Source organism: Cyprinus carpio, chromosome B4 (genome assembly GCF_018340385.1).
Source record: "Cyprinus carpio isolate SPL01 chromosome B4, ASM1834038v1, whole genome shotgun sequence".
Taxonomy (NCBI): Eukaryota; Metazoa; Chordata; class Actinopteri; order Cypriniformes; family Cyprinidae; genus Cyprinus; species Cyprinus carpio.
Window position 1 is genome coordinate 11,209,619 of NC_056600.1, and position 16,127 is coordinate 11,225,745.

The following is a 16,127-nucleotide window of genomic DNA, read 5'->3' on the forward strand; positions in this document are numbered from 1 at the left end:
TTGAAAAAAAAAAAAACTAAAAATATTTGGTCTGAACCCGGAAACATTGTGTTTTTGATTGTGGCTGTGGATGTTTGTTTAGCCACTGGCTGAGCGTCTCGCCACGTTTCATCTCAAAATATTATTATTTAGTAAAAGTTAATTGGCTACAAAAGACAAACAGTGTTACATTGACAGGAGGTATGTCAAACAACGAATGTAAACGGTATGTAAACGCTTATTCTGGGGTTACGCATGTGTAATGCATGCACACTGGTAAAAGACGGTATTACTGCGTCTGGTTTGAATTAGTTTATCATAACATTTCAGTTTGTTGACTGGAGATGCACACTTATGGGTAAAACATAAATCAATATAAATTGGAGTTGATCCCTCGTTGACTGTGAATTTAGCACAAACAACGCTGAAATGCAATCAAATGTTCTTGCATAGCTTTGATAAAAAATATAGAATATAAGTTTCGAGTACAGTGAGTGAGCGTTTTAACTTCTCAGTCTGATAAGCACAATATTGGAAGTAGATGATAACACAATAAAAAAAGACAAAACCATATTATTTCAGTTCAATTATGAAACGTCTAGTTTAGTTCTGGGTACCGATTGGTCAATCCAGTAACGTTATTTGTCGTCACGAGTGCGCGAGCTGTACCTGTTTGGCTCGTCACTGCACTTCACTCGTATCTGATCGTTATTTTTGTTGCACAGCAACGAACTGTTACAGGCCTAACAATAATCTTACAGCTATAAGTATTGTCACATCTGTATTTCTGTTTCATTTACCTCTCATTTGTTCATAGATCACCGTCATACAACTGAAGACAACCGCTTTCCATTCAGAAACTAAAAGTAAGTCATTTAGAGAAATGAGCTAAAATTCTAAATTTGTAAAATTTACATCGTAAAGATTAAAATTGTATAAGTATTATAAAATGTTTATATTATTTTTAAATGTAAATATGATTAAAATGTAATAAGATATCGCTGTCATTTATATTAAGTGTTTTTGTCAGTGTTATGCAATATTTATTTACAGAGTTATTTATTGATGGTTGTCATATATTTTGTTTTAATTTCATTTCATCTGATGTAATAATTCATGTGTAAATGGCATATGGTTACTGAGGTTTAAATCTTTATATTTCATCTCTGTCCATGTTTTTATATCTCAGTGGCTTTTAGGAGAGAACGAAATCTTAGAGATATGTATGAGGAACGGTTTCAAGCAGGAAGAGTGGTAAACACTATTTATTTAGTTATTTTTGTTTTATTTTTTTATTGGGGGTGTCTACAATCAGATATTTGGTTTATGCTGTGAGACAAACGGCTGTTCTTGAGCTTTTTTGATCTTCCAGGGTCCATATCCAAGAGAAGCTCAAGGGGACAGGAGACCACCCTTCGGGCGGCCAGACGAGGACTACGGCCGTGGCTTTGAATACGATGCCCCTCGGTTTTACCCAAATGGTGCTCCTCGTAACTACCATGGAGAGGATCAGAGAGGTTATCATGGAGACAGCCATCACTCATTTCCAAATGAGCACAGGGGTGGACCACCCGGTCGAAGGGTAAGCATTAGAGATCAGATATGGTATTATTATTCATCATCATCTATTTTTATTTTATTTATTTATTGATTTTTGTTGACTTTTTTTGTTTCTTTTTTTTCAATGTATTCTTAATGTGTAAAACTGTGTCTGCCTGCCTTTTATTTTTTGTTATTTGTGTTAGTTATAGGTATGTTTGTTTTAGGTATACAACTATGTATGTACACTCCTGAATGTTTTGAATTGGGTTTAAAAAAAAAGAAGGGGAAAAAAGTTCAGATATGGAAAATGCTCAACAATTGCAATTGTATATCTCACTTCTTCATCATATAATTTTGTTTTTTGCACCTTAGCAAGAGGACTTCCCATACTACAGAGGGCCGAGAGAGGAGCCGCAAGGTGGACGCCAAATGGACTTCAGGTATTTCATAACTTCTAAATGTTACAAAGCAAACAATGTATTCCTGGTGTATTCTGGATAAATTAAGCCATCTTTTCTCTCTCTCTACTCTTTGGAAATAGTGGCAGTAACTCACTCTTGTATTTATGTATTCAGATTAGATTTAGCAAACATTACAAATGCAAAGTGGTCACATGGATTTCAGATAACCTCCAAACATGGTTTGAGTGGCCTTAAAACATTTTGGATCCCCTTTCCGCATTACACATTTTGGGATCTTAATACACTGTGTAAACGCAATGTAGTCAAGGGTGGACATGTCCATTGAAGCACATGTAATTTCCCCAGCAGATGGCAGAACTGCTCCTTCAGAAAACAAGCTGTGTTCCCTCCAGCTATAATGCCTTGTTTTTATACTCTGAGAAAGAGACAAAAGGAAGCCAAGAAATAAAGTTTGTTAATAAGGAGCATAAATCAAACTCTGAGTTGTCCTACATTCTCTGTTTGGTCTTTGTGGTTCAGCTCCCATGGAAATACCCACAGACAGTCACTCTGCCAAATGGATGAGCACAGTGAGCTTCCCAGTGGTTTTCCGTATCTCTTAATCTGCCTCTCTGGTAATTAAATGCAACAGTTTGCAGCAGTAATGGAGTGAAGCCAAATGAACTTGGTGTTGATACACCCCTACTAAGAAACATTAAAAACTTTTAAATGGTGACATCGTTGTTTTCTTAATTATTGGTAAAATTGTCACACAAAGAGTCTGTACAAAAAACGGTATTTTGCTTGAAGTAGAAATAGAATACATTTGCAAAGGATTCAAAATTTTTCACACACTGAAAAATTTAATGTTTTTATGTGTGTGTGTGAGAAAAGTAGATTTTGGCCCTTTCTTACCATTTGGATGCGCTTTTGTAGTTAGACTCGACTAGACTAGACTCAGTTTTGAAAGAATGTCCTTTATATGGTTCTATAAAACATTTTCCCACTAATTCGAATAATCGTGCTTGTCAAACATGCTTTAAAGTACCTGTTTTGACCTTTTCAGTGCTTTAATCTGTTGTGATTGGTAGTGAGATGTTAACCTTTTTTGGCTTGGGGTAATATCCTAGCTTCATATTGCCAGTAAAGACAGACATGTGGTAATTTACTTTGTTAGTCCAGGGCAGACAGGGTCACCTGCACTTCAAACAGATGTGAGGGTCATTAAAGTTTTGTGAGGTCACTGTGTGCGGACATATTGTCGTGTGTGTTTGTGGTTCAGGCCAGGGTCACTCGGACCAGGTGCCTGTGAGTCTTTTACGTCCTCCCTCTCGCCTGTGCGGCAGGCCGTATAAGTGCCACGTAATCGGCCTGCGCGACCGGAGGGCCCTGGCAGGGAAAGCGAGTCGAGGGGGAGCAGAGTAAACTGAAGGGGTTTTACTGCCGCTAGAACAGATGTGTGTTAATGAATGTCTTGGTTGCGGGCAGACTCGGCAGAGCTGCGATACTGCTCTGTCAGGCAGCGCTGCAACTTTTTACAAGCCTTGTTTTGCCCTCCTCTTTGTGCAGTTTATATTGAGTTGCTTTTTACAAGCAGGATGTGAAGCCTCTGGCTTGGTCCTTACACAAATAGGTACAGTCTTAAATGAATGAGCCCAGTGGGGAAACTAGTTGAAGAGAATCTCCTCTTCGTCATCAGGACCAGTGTACCAGAATGTATTCTGTCCCTGCTTTTCTGAATATTTATTAGCCAGTAAAAGTCTTTTAACACAACAAGGGTTACTTCATCCAAAAATGAAAATGCAAAAGTTTTTTTTTTTTTTTTTTTTCATACATTGGTCCAATGTTGTTTTGAACCTCACTGATTTTCATAATATTGACATACATTGGTCCAATGTTGTTTTGAACCTCACTGATTTTCATTATATGGACAAAACAATTAAAACATCCTTCAAAATATATAAAAATATAAGTCAGTCATATGTGTTATGGAAATATGTGTATGATACATACAAAAGATGATTAATTGAAATGAGGCCGGTGGAAATACCTCGTCTCCTCTCCCTTGACCCTTCATCTCAACACACTCAGCATCTGACCCTACAGGGCATGGTTCATATAAACAAGCATCTTAAGATTAACAGATTGTCCCCACTTTAACCCCCTTCTTAACCTGTCAGAGGACAGTGGACAACCATTTAAACCACACTATTTACTTATTTTTAAACCATTTTTGGTTTTCATTTTTGGTAATCTTTTCTTAATTTTGCTTATGTTTTGACTAATTTTGTCAATTTTGGTCCAGTATATATTTTACAAAATATTTAATAAGTGACATTGTGAAATATTGTTACAATAAGTTCTCTTTCTTGTTTTAATATATTTTCAATTTGACTATTCCTGTGATTGCAAAGCTGAATTAGATTTTTTGTTACTTTTTTGTTAAATTAATTTGTTTTGGTTTAGTTTGTTTAAAAATACTTAAACATACTTGGTTTAGTATGTTTAATGTTATTTTAAAATGTAATTTATACCTATGATTTTTACTTTTTTGCCATCTTATTTATTTCATTATTATTTCATTATTATTATTTTTTGTTTAGTGTGTTTAAAAATATTTAATGAGAAAATAATGTATGCTTAATCATTCTTATCCATAATGTGAATGCAAATATTTGTCAGCTGAATTTTTTCTTTTTTTTTTCCTTCTTTTTTTTTTTTTTTTTTTTTGTTAACTGAATTTGTTTTGGTTAAGTATGTTTAAAAATGTTTAAGGTTATTTTAAAATGCAATTTATACCTGTGATTGCAAAGCTCAAATAGATTTGTACTTTTTTACCATCATACCTTATTTATTTATTTTTATTACTATTATTATTATTTTGGTTTAGTGTGTTTAAAAAAAAATGTTTAATGAGAAAATAAAATGTATGCTTAATAACTCTAATCCATAATGTGAATGTAAATATTTGTCTTAATTTTTTTTTTCCTGCTTCAGACCGAGCAGTCGTGCTGGTCCTCCCCCAAATGCTCGAGTCCTGGGTGCTCACCCTCCTCCACCCAGGTCTCTGCCTACAATAGCCCCTGATGCAGGAGACGACACCCTCATACAGGCCATAATGAACCTGGACCGGGGGTTTGTATTCACATACGTTAAAAGTAAAGTGCCCCATGTTATTCTAATAGGGAACAGATACTCAAGAAAACTTTGCGTATCTGTGCTCATCTCTCTTACAGGGAGGAGCGGGACAACTTGAGAAGAAAGGCGCCGTTCCCACCAGTACGTGAGCGCTCTCCAGCTCGGCGGGACGTCCCCCCTTCCCCTCACAGCCGGTCGGGGTCCAGCATAAGCAGCCGCAGCTACTCACCAGAGCGGGGCAAAGTGCATCCTTTCCCGCCTCAGCAGGGGAAAAGTATGAAAAATCTTCAGTCAAAATGCCTGTTCAATCACTACTTAGTATTTCTTTGGTTTTGAGTTATATACATCACTGTTCAAATTTTTGGGTTTAGAATGGAAGTGTATATACTTATTATACACACATGTATAATAATGCATGGTGGAGTTTATGACCTCAACATTTCAACAACAACTCAACATTGTTTAATGCCAGTGGTGTTCGCAGGTATAGACAGTCTGCCAAACCTCTCTGCATTTCACTTGGAGAAATCTCATTGGCGGGATCTCCCACACACACAGACTCTAGACGATGCAAAGGGTCAGTGCACAGCTTGAAGTGTAGTCTTTGACCTGACGTGGACTATTTGAAACATGTAAAAGCCTGTTGATTGATTTAAGGGCTTTCATGACTAATTTGCACGCAAGCACATTTTAATTCACCCAGCTGCAGAGTGGAAAGACCTTCCCTGGTTGCTTTATTTTTCATATAAACTAGCTAAACATCCTAAATGCTTCCCAGACAGGTTTGATTTGAGTTGTCGTGTTTGAAAACAGACAGGCTTGGACATGACTGTACCCAAGCGTCCACCGCAGACCTCCGATCACAGATGATGTCACTCAGAGCCTGTCCTAATAAAGACTCCCATCTGTGTTTGTTTCGCTGTTCTCTGTTACTATAATGAGATCCTCAGTAAAAAGCTCCAGAGCAACGCTTCTAGCAGCCAATATTGGATGCACGTGTTTGGGTTAACATACCCCAAGTGAGCGTCCCAAGATTATGCTGCTGTGAAAAGATGGAGCAGGCTTGCATGGGATCAAAGATATGCATCAAAAACACCTGAAATATTGCTCACTAAAAAATATTGTTTTTGTACCGTTTTTTTATTGTATTTTTATATGATGATGATATACAAAAATGTTTTCCTGTGTTTCAGGATTTGAGGAGCCGTTTGGGCCAGGCAGGGGACCGGGTGAGTTAAACATTGTCATTCTGGGGGCATGTAGATTATCTGGTCATATTAATTATACATCAGATAGCCTGCATTAATTAAATTTAGAAAAATGGTAATTTAGTCTAACAAAATATTTTTTTGCTAAAACAATTTAACAAAGCTTAATGGAACTCATGGAGAGAAATTAAATAATATAAATGTTCATCTTTTTACTGGATAACATGCAGGCGGACACATCACTGGATATAAATAAACACAACAGTGTGGTTTATTTTGCAATTATGATTGGTTGACTATATTTTTCCAATAATGACATGGCTACTTTCCAAAGAAATTAAATTGCATGCAGATAATAGTACTGTTAAAAAGTTTGGGGTTGGTAAAATTATTAAAAAAAAATTTAAAGTAAGTGTCTTATGTGCACCAAGGCTGCATTTATTTGATGAAAAATGCAGTAAAGAAGTACTATTGTGTAATATTTTTACTGTATAAAATACTGTATAAAATAAATGTTTTATCTTATATTTTAAAATGTAATAAAGCTGAATTTTCAGCAGCTGTTACTCCAGTCTTCATTAACACATGATCTATCAGAAATCATTCTAATATACTCTGTTGGTCCTCACGAAACTTTTCTTAATATTATCAACATTGAAAACAGTTGTTCTGCTCAATGTTTTTGTGTAAACTGATACACTGATTATTTGAATATAAAGTTCAAAAGAGTGATATTTATTTAAAATAGCAATCGTTTACTTTCTTGTTTGATGAATTTAATGCATCCTTGCTGGTTAAAAGTATTAACTTTCAAAAACAACAAAAAAAGAAACTGCCCAAACTTTTGAATGGTAGTGTACCTAGTTATTCAGTCACCAGGGTACCATTTTATATGAATATTTTGGAAACCAAAACATGAAGAAAAATCATATTGCTCTTGAATCCTGATAGAGAATGTTTATGGCTCACACACAAGGAGATTTTGTTTCGCTTTGCTTTATAAGTTAAAGGTCAGCCTGCAGTCACAGTAACTTGAGAGAAAGCGTTGCTAATCGCACCATCGTAGAGCCTCATTTTGTTTGTCTGCTAACCTCGCACTTCCTTTGGCCAGGGTTCGTAAAAGGCCACAGGAGTGTGTCTGATTGCTAAACCTTTCCTTTTTCTCTAGCTTTCATCCGTTCCCTTTTTGCTTTTCTTTGCCAGATGTTTGATGTGCATGCATACGTAGCAAGGAGATTTAGACTGGAATCTTAAATCTGTATAAATCTAAACAGAACTTCTGGTTATAGGCTTCTCTCTGCTCCAAATCAATTTAGCGAGCATTCCTTCATCTCTTGCCGAACGAATCCGTAGGTGTTGAGCACACAGCTCACACGGAGAGGGTCACAGGGTGACACTGCAGGCACCTGGCTGCGGTTTGCCTGCAGGGAAGTACCCTGATCGGCAGTGAGGGAACCACCTGGTTCTGCACGCCAGCTGGATGTTCGGAAAGCGAGCAGGATCCGTTCCAGCATGTGAAAACGTTTATGGCACCAAATGAGTCAAGCAAGGCCATATTCCATGGCTTTCTGGGGGATGTTGATCCACGTCCAACTATAGCTGCATTGTTGGCTTGCGTCCTACAACAGATGCTTTGTTTCTTATGTTCTGATCCCAGTCTTTCATCTTCTACAGACAGGGAAAGGCCCCCCGGCCCCTCCGTGAGTGCATCACGAGACGGTTCTCCCCATAGCTCCGTATCAGCCAGTAAGGTGAGTCGCACACACACACTGCTCCCAAACAGATGTGCTTACCAGAACACTCCCTTTCATCCGCTAAAATAATAATAAGTGGGACATGCCAGCAATTTCAGCTGATGGTGAAAAAACTGGAGATTTCTTCCTTCTTTTTGAAAAGCTGTTTGCTTGCGCTTTCCTCTCTCTCATATGATGGGTTTTAAAGGGTACTGTTTGGCATATGAAAGGCAAGCGGTCCATGTCGTGTTTATTCAGACTGTAAGCCCGGTACTGACACAAAACACGGCGGGTCACTGAAGGAGAGTCATGGACATCACTGGGCCACCCAGGCCGCAGCAAGGCTAAAAAAAGAGGGAGAAATCCATTAGCTCAACTCTCTGCTTTATCACAAGATCTTATCGGAGGCTCAGAGCACTCTTGACATACTCTAGGGAGCACTGAGAGCCTAAAATAATTTGGTTTAACTGTTTCTTGTACATGTACTCTCTTCTTTTTCCTTTTTTTTTGTGTTTAGGTGAACCGAATCCGAGAATAATCATGGTGAACATAAAAACTCTCCTCTGTGAATATTTTATTCTTTTATTTGTAATGCAAACTAGCTTTTTCACTGATACCCAAAACGTTGGCTTTCCTTACTTAAAAAGCTTGAGGAAAAACTAATTTTACTATTATTTTTAAGTTTTTGTTTATAATTTTTATTTTTTAATATTTTAAAAATAGGTAATTGTGTGTGCATTTTAAGTGTCACAAATGTAATATGTCAGCTCTGTCACCCAAACTGTAAAGAAATTGTTCAGGATTTTTAGATATTTTAATAGTTTTAATAGTTGAGGTAGAATAAATACTTAGCAACACCAGAAAAAATGAACGGTGTATTGTAAATGTGTGATGTTCAAAAATATTTTTTAAATATGTTAAAAAAATTTTTAATAATAAATAAAATATATCTATTATAAATTATAACTAATTATGTGTATTAACATTATATTTATATATAAATTGTTTTATAATAAAATATTACCATTTATAATACTTAATTGGTAGATACATAACTGATAGATATTTAGGACATTATTTTTGTATTTGATGGTGACCCATATTGAGTGATAGGAAAGGAAAAACACATTTGGATGAAACAGAAGTGGGAGGTTGTACACAAACATATACGATTACATATACAAATAATTTGTAAAATATTTCAGTTTTGTTTTGTCTCAGTACTCAATCGGTCTTTTGATTCAAGAATGTTTGAATCAAGCTTCAGTTTCAAGCCAATATGACATGAAATGCCTTATTAAAGAACCTGTGTGAGTTTCTTTTGTTTGATCACTTAGATTCACCTCTGAACCATGTACAGATGAAAGTTGTTTCTGGTTGGTGGACGTCTCAGTCCTTCAGCCTTTGATCTTCTTCCATAGCTCTGTTCATGGGGCATAAGCCATAACCTTGTGCCTTAGATGAAAAGGCTTTGCCAGTGTAAACTCGGCCTGATAGGCGGTCTCTTAAGTTCAACAAACACACTTGTTTTGGGGATTCATTTTTTGAAGAACAAAGAACAGATGATTTTGCTGTGGTGGGCTCATATTTGTTTGTAATGCCTTTGTAGGTCTTGTCTTAAATATATTTCTATCCCCATTTAGATCAAATGATTGTTATTAGTTTGAGTTTGGTTAATTAGTGTTGGACAATTCATTTTTTTTTTTTTTTTTTTTTTTTTTGAGACAAAAAAGTATCCAAGTAGGTCCAAGTCGTAGATCTAAATAGACAGAGCCAACTTGTAAGACTTTTTTTTGGACTTGTTTCCATTCTGTCATGCAATGACGTTGTTCTGCATTAGGAGAACTTTTCCTCTTTTCTGTTTTGGAGAAAACAGGACTTTCCTGAATGTTGATTTCCAGCATTTGTTGGGGTGTTTTACTCTGGACATGTTTCTGGATTAATCTAGCCTTTAAAAGTGCCTTGTCCTGTGTACTGCAGGAGGACATGACAATGGTGGAAGGGCCCACAGATGAAGTTCCACCCACCGTAGATGAAGCTTCCTCTGTCATGGACGACTTTCAAGAGAGACGAGCTCAAGCTATTGCTGCCAAGGCTCGGGAAATTGAGAAGGTTTGAGAAACGCCAAAAATCGATTTGGAGCTTTTCTTCTTCCATAGTTCTGAGAGTGTCTAAAATAGTTAGGAAAAGTGTGTTGCCATTTTTTTTAATGGCCACATACTTGTTTTAATGGCTCCTTTTCAGGATGCTTTATATTATTAATAGGGTTGCCAGAAAGAGTTTAACTATTTACATTTTAGGTTATTTAAAGCATTGAAAGAGTACAGTACAGCATTTATTAAATTCAACAACATCATTTAAAAAATCATTTTGAGTTCTTCTGAGTACTTTTTCGACCATCACATTTACTAAGGAGATACAAAGGTAAAACACACACTATCTCACAAGTACAAGTTCAGAACGATCATAATAAAGTTCCTGCTCTCTCTCCTCCTCTTCTTTACTGGCCCTATTAAATGAAAGATAGGATCCCACAGGAGTGGTGAGCCAGCCCTCCTGTTGAGCACAAGTCTTTGGCTCAATAGCTGCTGACGATGCACAGCTTTAAATGTCAGCTTTTGACCCAACCTTGAGCTTTATTGGGTTATTTACATATCGAAAACAAATTGACAGGAAGCCCTTTGAATCAGTTTTAGTGTTTGAATAGCTCTTTGTATTCTCGATCACTTAAGCATCTTTTCCTGCATAAATGACAGACAGATCTACATTTCTGTAATTTGTTCAGGATTTTATTATTTTCCTGCACTTCTTTTGAAGTGGAAGTCGAAGTGTGTTTTGATTTGCCCTGAACGCGCATATTTCAGTGACAGTGTTTGGATGCTTTTCAGGCCAAAGCCTGTTATTTCACAAAGTGTGTGTGTTGTTTCTGATTAAGTGTCCACCAGATGTTTAGCTTCTCCTTCAATCTGGTCTAGCCATCTCTACACTCTGCACTTTACCTTTTTTCAACAAACATTTAGCTGGCATGCACTATACAGCACGTTTTTTGGTTTCTATACACTTAAACAATATACATCTAAAGGTAGAAAGTAGAAATTTTGAATAATGCGCCAGTTGCTCTTTTCCATGCAATAAAATTGAGTTGATAATAACAAACTCGAATATTTTAAGCGTCAAAGCATCATAAAAATGGTCTGTATGAGCTAGTTTCCATGTCTTCTGAAACCATATGATGGCGTACAAGCAAGAAAACCACTGATCAGTCCAACTCATGAATTAATGATTCAGATAAGTTTTGAGTGCAGAAAACAAAAGATTAAACATACAAGAACAATTCTTTGTCCAATCACATAAAATCTCACGTTCCTTGATTCAAACGTGAGAGTTTATGTGATTGGACAAAGAATTGTTCTTGTGTTTAATCTTTTGTTTTCTGCACTCAAAACTTATCTGAATCATTAATTCATGAGTTGGACTGATCAGTGGTTTTCTTGCTTGTATGCCATCATATGGTTTCAGAAGACATGGAAACTAGCTCATACAGACCATTTTCATCATCTGATTCTTGAGTTCAACACTGACTCAATGGTCTGTTTACAACATTTAACGTTTTACTGAAGAATTCAGTAAATAATGACTTCAAGTTTAGTTTTTCTATCCATGATGCGCTATCATATGGCTTCAGAAACCTTGAAGTATAGCGAAGTATAGTGTCACTTGATTCTTTATGGTGCTTATGCATCCATTTTGTTGCGTGAAAGCCTCATACACATGGGGACCAATTAAATGGAAAAGACCGACCAGTGCAATTCTTCAAAATTGTTACACCAAAGAAGTATAATTTATGGTTAAACTTTTTGTTTTTTGTTTCTGTCTGTTCAGCCTTATGGTCTTTTTTTATTGTTTCATCTTGGCAGAGAGCATATACTTTAAACAAGTTCAGTTCAAGTCAAGCTCAAAGAGGAATCTAGTTCGCTCTTGATTGTTTTGTTTTGACCAGCAAGACGTTTATTTTACAGATGAGCCCGTGTGTTTTTAACGAGACTGAATTCCTTACTGCTAAAGTACTGTAAGTAGGGCATCTTTGTTGTGATAGTTCTGCAGTCCACGGTGAGGCTTAATCTGGGTCTGAAGCAAGGCTTTTGAGGTCCATCAGGGATGCTTGATTCCTTCGTTCTTTAATCGCATTTGATGTTTCTGATCTAAAAATGTCAGATCAAATAAAATAATAGACTAATACACACAGTTGCCCCTAAAGACCATTACCCTCTCATGATGTTTTGCTATGCTTAGGTTTTCTATGCTCCTGTTCCATAACACAGGCATTAGAGTATACTATATTAAGGTGAATATGCATCCTTAACAGTTATTTGGGATTGTAAATTAGCGCTGTGTGGTTTTTAGTCCATATGCTTGGGCTCATCTATATGCTAATGTATGTATAGTAAATTTCTTGAAAATTCAATTCACAAGCAATTTAACTAAACCTAACTTTGGTCTTACACAACTAGAACTGAACTTTCGCTGAACCACTCTGAAAGTTATTAGTGTATAGATACTTTCCCACTTTCCCTCCTTGTCTTTCCCGCCCTTCCTGAATAATTCTCTGCTATCTTTACCCGGAATCAGGAATCAGCCTCCCACAGTACAAAAATGGCACATGAAAGGCTGAACAAGAACACACACACACTCTCTAGGTCCTGTTCAGCTTTCCTGTTTGATTGGGTGACAGAGGTGGGGTTCACAGGAAGTCTATAGAAGTAGAGCATGCACTAGGAAATCGCTTCCCAGCATTCTTTGCATTGTTCTGAATTATTTAATCTCAGTGTGGCTATGGTGGCTTTGTATGTTCAAGGTTATCTCATAAAAGGACATCATAGCTATATGAATTAGAATCACAACTGATACTATTAAAATGTTTAATCTGATCATTAGAAAGCAGCAGAAAAAGTGTTGCAAAAAGAATACATTTGCTTTTAAAAAAAGTGGTCTTTCAGAACTTCCTGTTAACCTCTGCTTCAGATCATTCCTGCTTACTGAGTTTAGTAGTCGTTTATTATGTACCAAGGAGTTTTTTCTATTGTACTCAGATGACATTGCGATAACAGTACCATAACCCCCTCTTCTCATCTAATTTGAATTTAATTCTAGGCCACACATACAGTTAACACCCACATGGACTCTCAGTTATTCATGGGAATCTTGTGTACTGACTTCCTCTTGCAGGGCCAGGATCTGTAACTCCTATCTGATTTAAGATTAAATAAAACGGGCAAAAAAAAAATAATCGTAAATATTGGAGAATATAAAGATGTGGTCACATTTACTGTTGCTTGCTAAAATTTCAGTTAAAATGCAGCGGTGCGATTTTGGAATTCGACCATGCAGATTTCTCATTCAAGTTTTTCATGCAAACTCGTTACATCAGCAAACAGTGATATGCATTCAGGAGTGCATATTGACTGTGAACAATGCATCTTTTTGTCTGCAAAAGTTTTCTGGAATTTTGCTGTGATTTCGCCTTAAGGCACGAGCTCTATTGGCTTGGACCAGTAAACATCCACCTAAAAACCATTCAGAACACCTTAGCAACCACATAACATCCTGGAAACTTCACACAACTTGACATTGTGGCAGCAAGTTTTGCAAAAGCAAGCACTGCTACCGCTACCATATTACTACTAGTTTAAACTCTTATTTGTTTAGTATATAGTACTGATCTAAATTTATAACTAACATTAATTTCAACCTGTTTCTTAAAAAAAGCATATATGCTACAAGGCTCCAGCAACCAGGTTTATTTGCTGAGCGTTAATGCAATTTAAACAGTCACACAGATTGACTATTTAACTGCAGTCTCTTAACCTGCAGCCTCAGGCTTCTGAGTACTTCCTTTCTACATCATTTGTCCATTCTATTCTGGAATGTTCTAATTGACTATTAGAGTCTTCTCATTGAACCTATTTGACTTAATGACTATTAGAGGCAGTTCTCACACAAGAACTCTGGGCTTTGTGTGTGGGCCTCGGTGATTCCTGGAACCAGGAACTCAGCCATGGGAAAGAGCCCTTATGTTAGAAGCTAATGAGCTCACTGCAAAAATTATTAGTCAGCACAATTAGTTGGGTGGCCACATTTCTTTTCCAGACTTGTGGGGGCAGGTAGCAGGAACCATGGAAGATACGCATTGTCTTTTTAAAGTTTTAAGTTCCTGTTATATTTTAAGTACTTCCAGATGTTGTTGTACGGTTATGTAATGCCAGGGCCATGTTGGAAACTGGTGAGATGTTTAACCATCAGTTTCTTTCAGTTTTGGCTGGGTGCATTGTGTTGCTCCGTGCCATCGTTTAGTCGTTACAGTCTCCTGATGTAAATTGTAGAGTAAATTTCAAGATATGATCTCCAGCTTTAAGTTACATGTCCTGAGGGCTGTGTGTGAGTGAAGGTAATTGCAGAGGTTATGCAGTCTTCCCTGGGTCTGAAGCATTGCTTTGATGTCCAGAAGTGTTTGATTATCCAACCACAGTAAACATAACTGAGCTCTGAGAGTTTTGGTTTGGGGCTTAGTTCTATCGTCTGGATGGCAGATCAGAAAGGCAGAATGTTCTCCTAAATACACAACAAAACCACTCTCTATCCCCATGTCTTTTGTGAACCGAAATAGTTTGATTTAAGATGCTTTCATGGTCTGTTGTTTGAGATGGGTCTTGAGACTGCCGTGATTGACAACACAATGTATTTGTATAAAGCAAAAGCAGAGTATATTGTTTCCAATTAGAGTAATGCGGCATCTTTGCTGCTTAAAGATGTAGTTAAATGCAACTTTTCATTTATTTTTCAAGGCCAATGAAAATGTTAACAGGGTAAATACATATCTGAATGGTTTGCTCAGCAGAAAAAAAATCTTATTGTGAGCTCCAGGATGAATTATCGTCAAGAAATTGTTGTCTGAGCTTGTCAAGGCATGTGTTTTTATGTTGGTCATAAAGGCCAAATGGAAAAGAAAACCACATTTTACAGTGCCACATTTAACGCACTTTAAGGAACCTTGTTTAATGAGGTCTAAGTAACTAGACATGAACATACACTGTTATGCAGTGATTCGGGATTGCCAATGACATTTGTGTACACATTGTACATGTTGGACAATATTACAGCTTTATAATTTCAAACATTGGGCTGTTTTATAGGTCTATCGTCAGGACTGTGAGACCTTTGGCATGGTGGTGAAGATGCTGGTGGCCAAGGAACCCACCTTAGAAAAGCAGCTGCAGAACCCACTGAAAGAGAACCTGATTGAGATCCGTGAGCGATGTCTTGATGACTTGAAAAACTTCATTGCTGAACTCGATGAGGTGGTACGACAGCCTGAACCTGCTGTCTAAGGTGGCCCCATTTTACTCAACCAGCAGTTTTTCCCCCTCTCTATACCTACACAAGTCCTTCATTGTTTTTTATGGTTAATGTAAAGGCCAATGTACTTTGTGTACCGAGTGTCCACCTAAAAGAAATCTTCCTGGTTTGCAACGGGGCAAGGAAAATGTCTTTATGTATTTCATTTATGTGGTTCCGTTCATCCATTGACACTAGTCGATGCTAGGTTGTATAATCTTTTTGTAACCTTTCAACATTAAGATAAATAAAAAAAATAGACGGCAAACATAAGGAAAGCAGTGCCAGAAGAGGGTTTGATCTATTCCTTATTAATTGCAGGAGCTATAGAGATTATTAACCCACTGAGGAGATTTACTATTTGAAGCTGTTTGTTCTGATCAATTGTGTATAAACTGAAAGGGTTCTATGTTGTTGCCAATTAATTCACTTACATTCAAACTAATGAGAAAAGTTGGAGAATGAATTATGGTAAGTAATCTTTATGGGTTCAGCAAATTGCTGCTATCTGTAGTACTGTTAAGCTGTGCAGCTGACAATAATGGATTTTCATCTTTTTTTTTAATCACATTTTCTGGCCACTATATTGTGAAAACCCAACACAAGTATTTGTGTAGTTTTTCCTTTGTGTAGTATTAAAGAGTCTTGAACCTACTACAATGCATGTTTTTTCCTTTTGATTTAAACCCCTTTTGTGATTTCATGTTCGTAATTAAATAAAGTTGCTATGTTTA

General features: G+C 36.8%; 1 protein-coding gene across 3 annotated transcripts; it reads left to right on the top strand.

Annotated features, from left to right (window-relative positions):
- Positions 1 to 29: 29 nt before the first annotated feature.
- Positions 30 to 16,047, top strand: pphln1 (periphilin 1). Of its 3 annotated transcripts, none has more exons than XM_019076370.2 (12): positions 30 to 205; positions 797 to 845; positions 1,169 to 1,233; positions 1,352 to 1,561; positions 1,894 to 1,961; positions 4,920 to 5,057; positions 5,159 to 5,334; positions 5,545 to 5,637; positions 6,254 to 6,289; positions 7,943 to 8,019; positions 9,982 to 10,113; positions 15,192 to 16,047. In XM_019076370.2, coding segments are annotated over exons 2-12 (1,191 nt in total). In that variant the 5' UTR covers positions 30 to 205; positions 797 to 844; the 3' UTR covers positions 15,387 to 16,047. The 3 variants fall into 3 exon arrangements, with proteins under 3 accessions (XP_018931915.2, XP_018931916.2, XP_042577918.1); XM_042721984.1 differs by having other exon boundaries at positions 37 to 180; XM_019076371.2 differs by lacking the exon at positions 5,545 to 5,637 and having other exon boundaries at positions 33 to 205.
- The last annotated feature ends 80 nt before the right edge of the window (positions 16,048 to 16,127 follow it).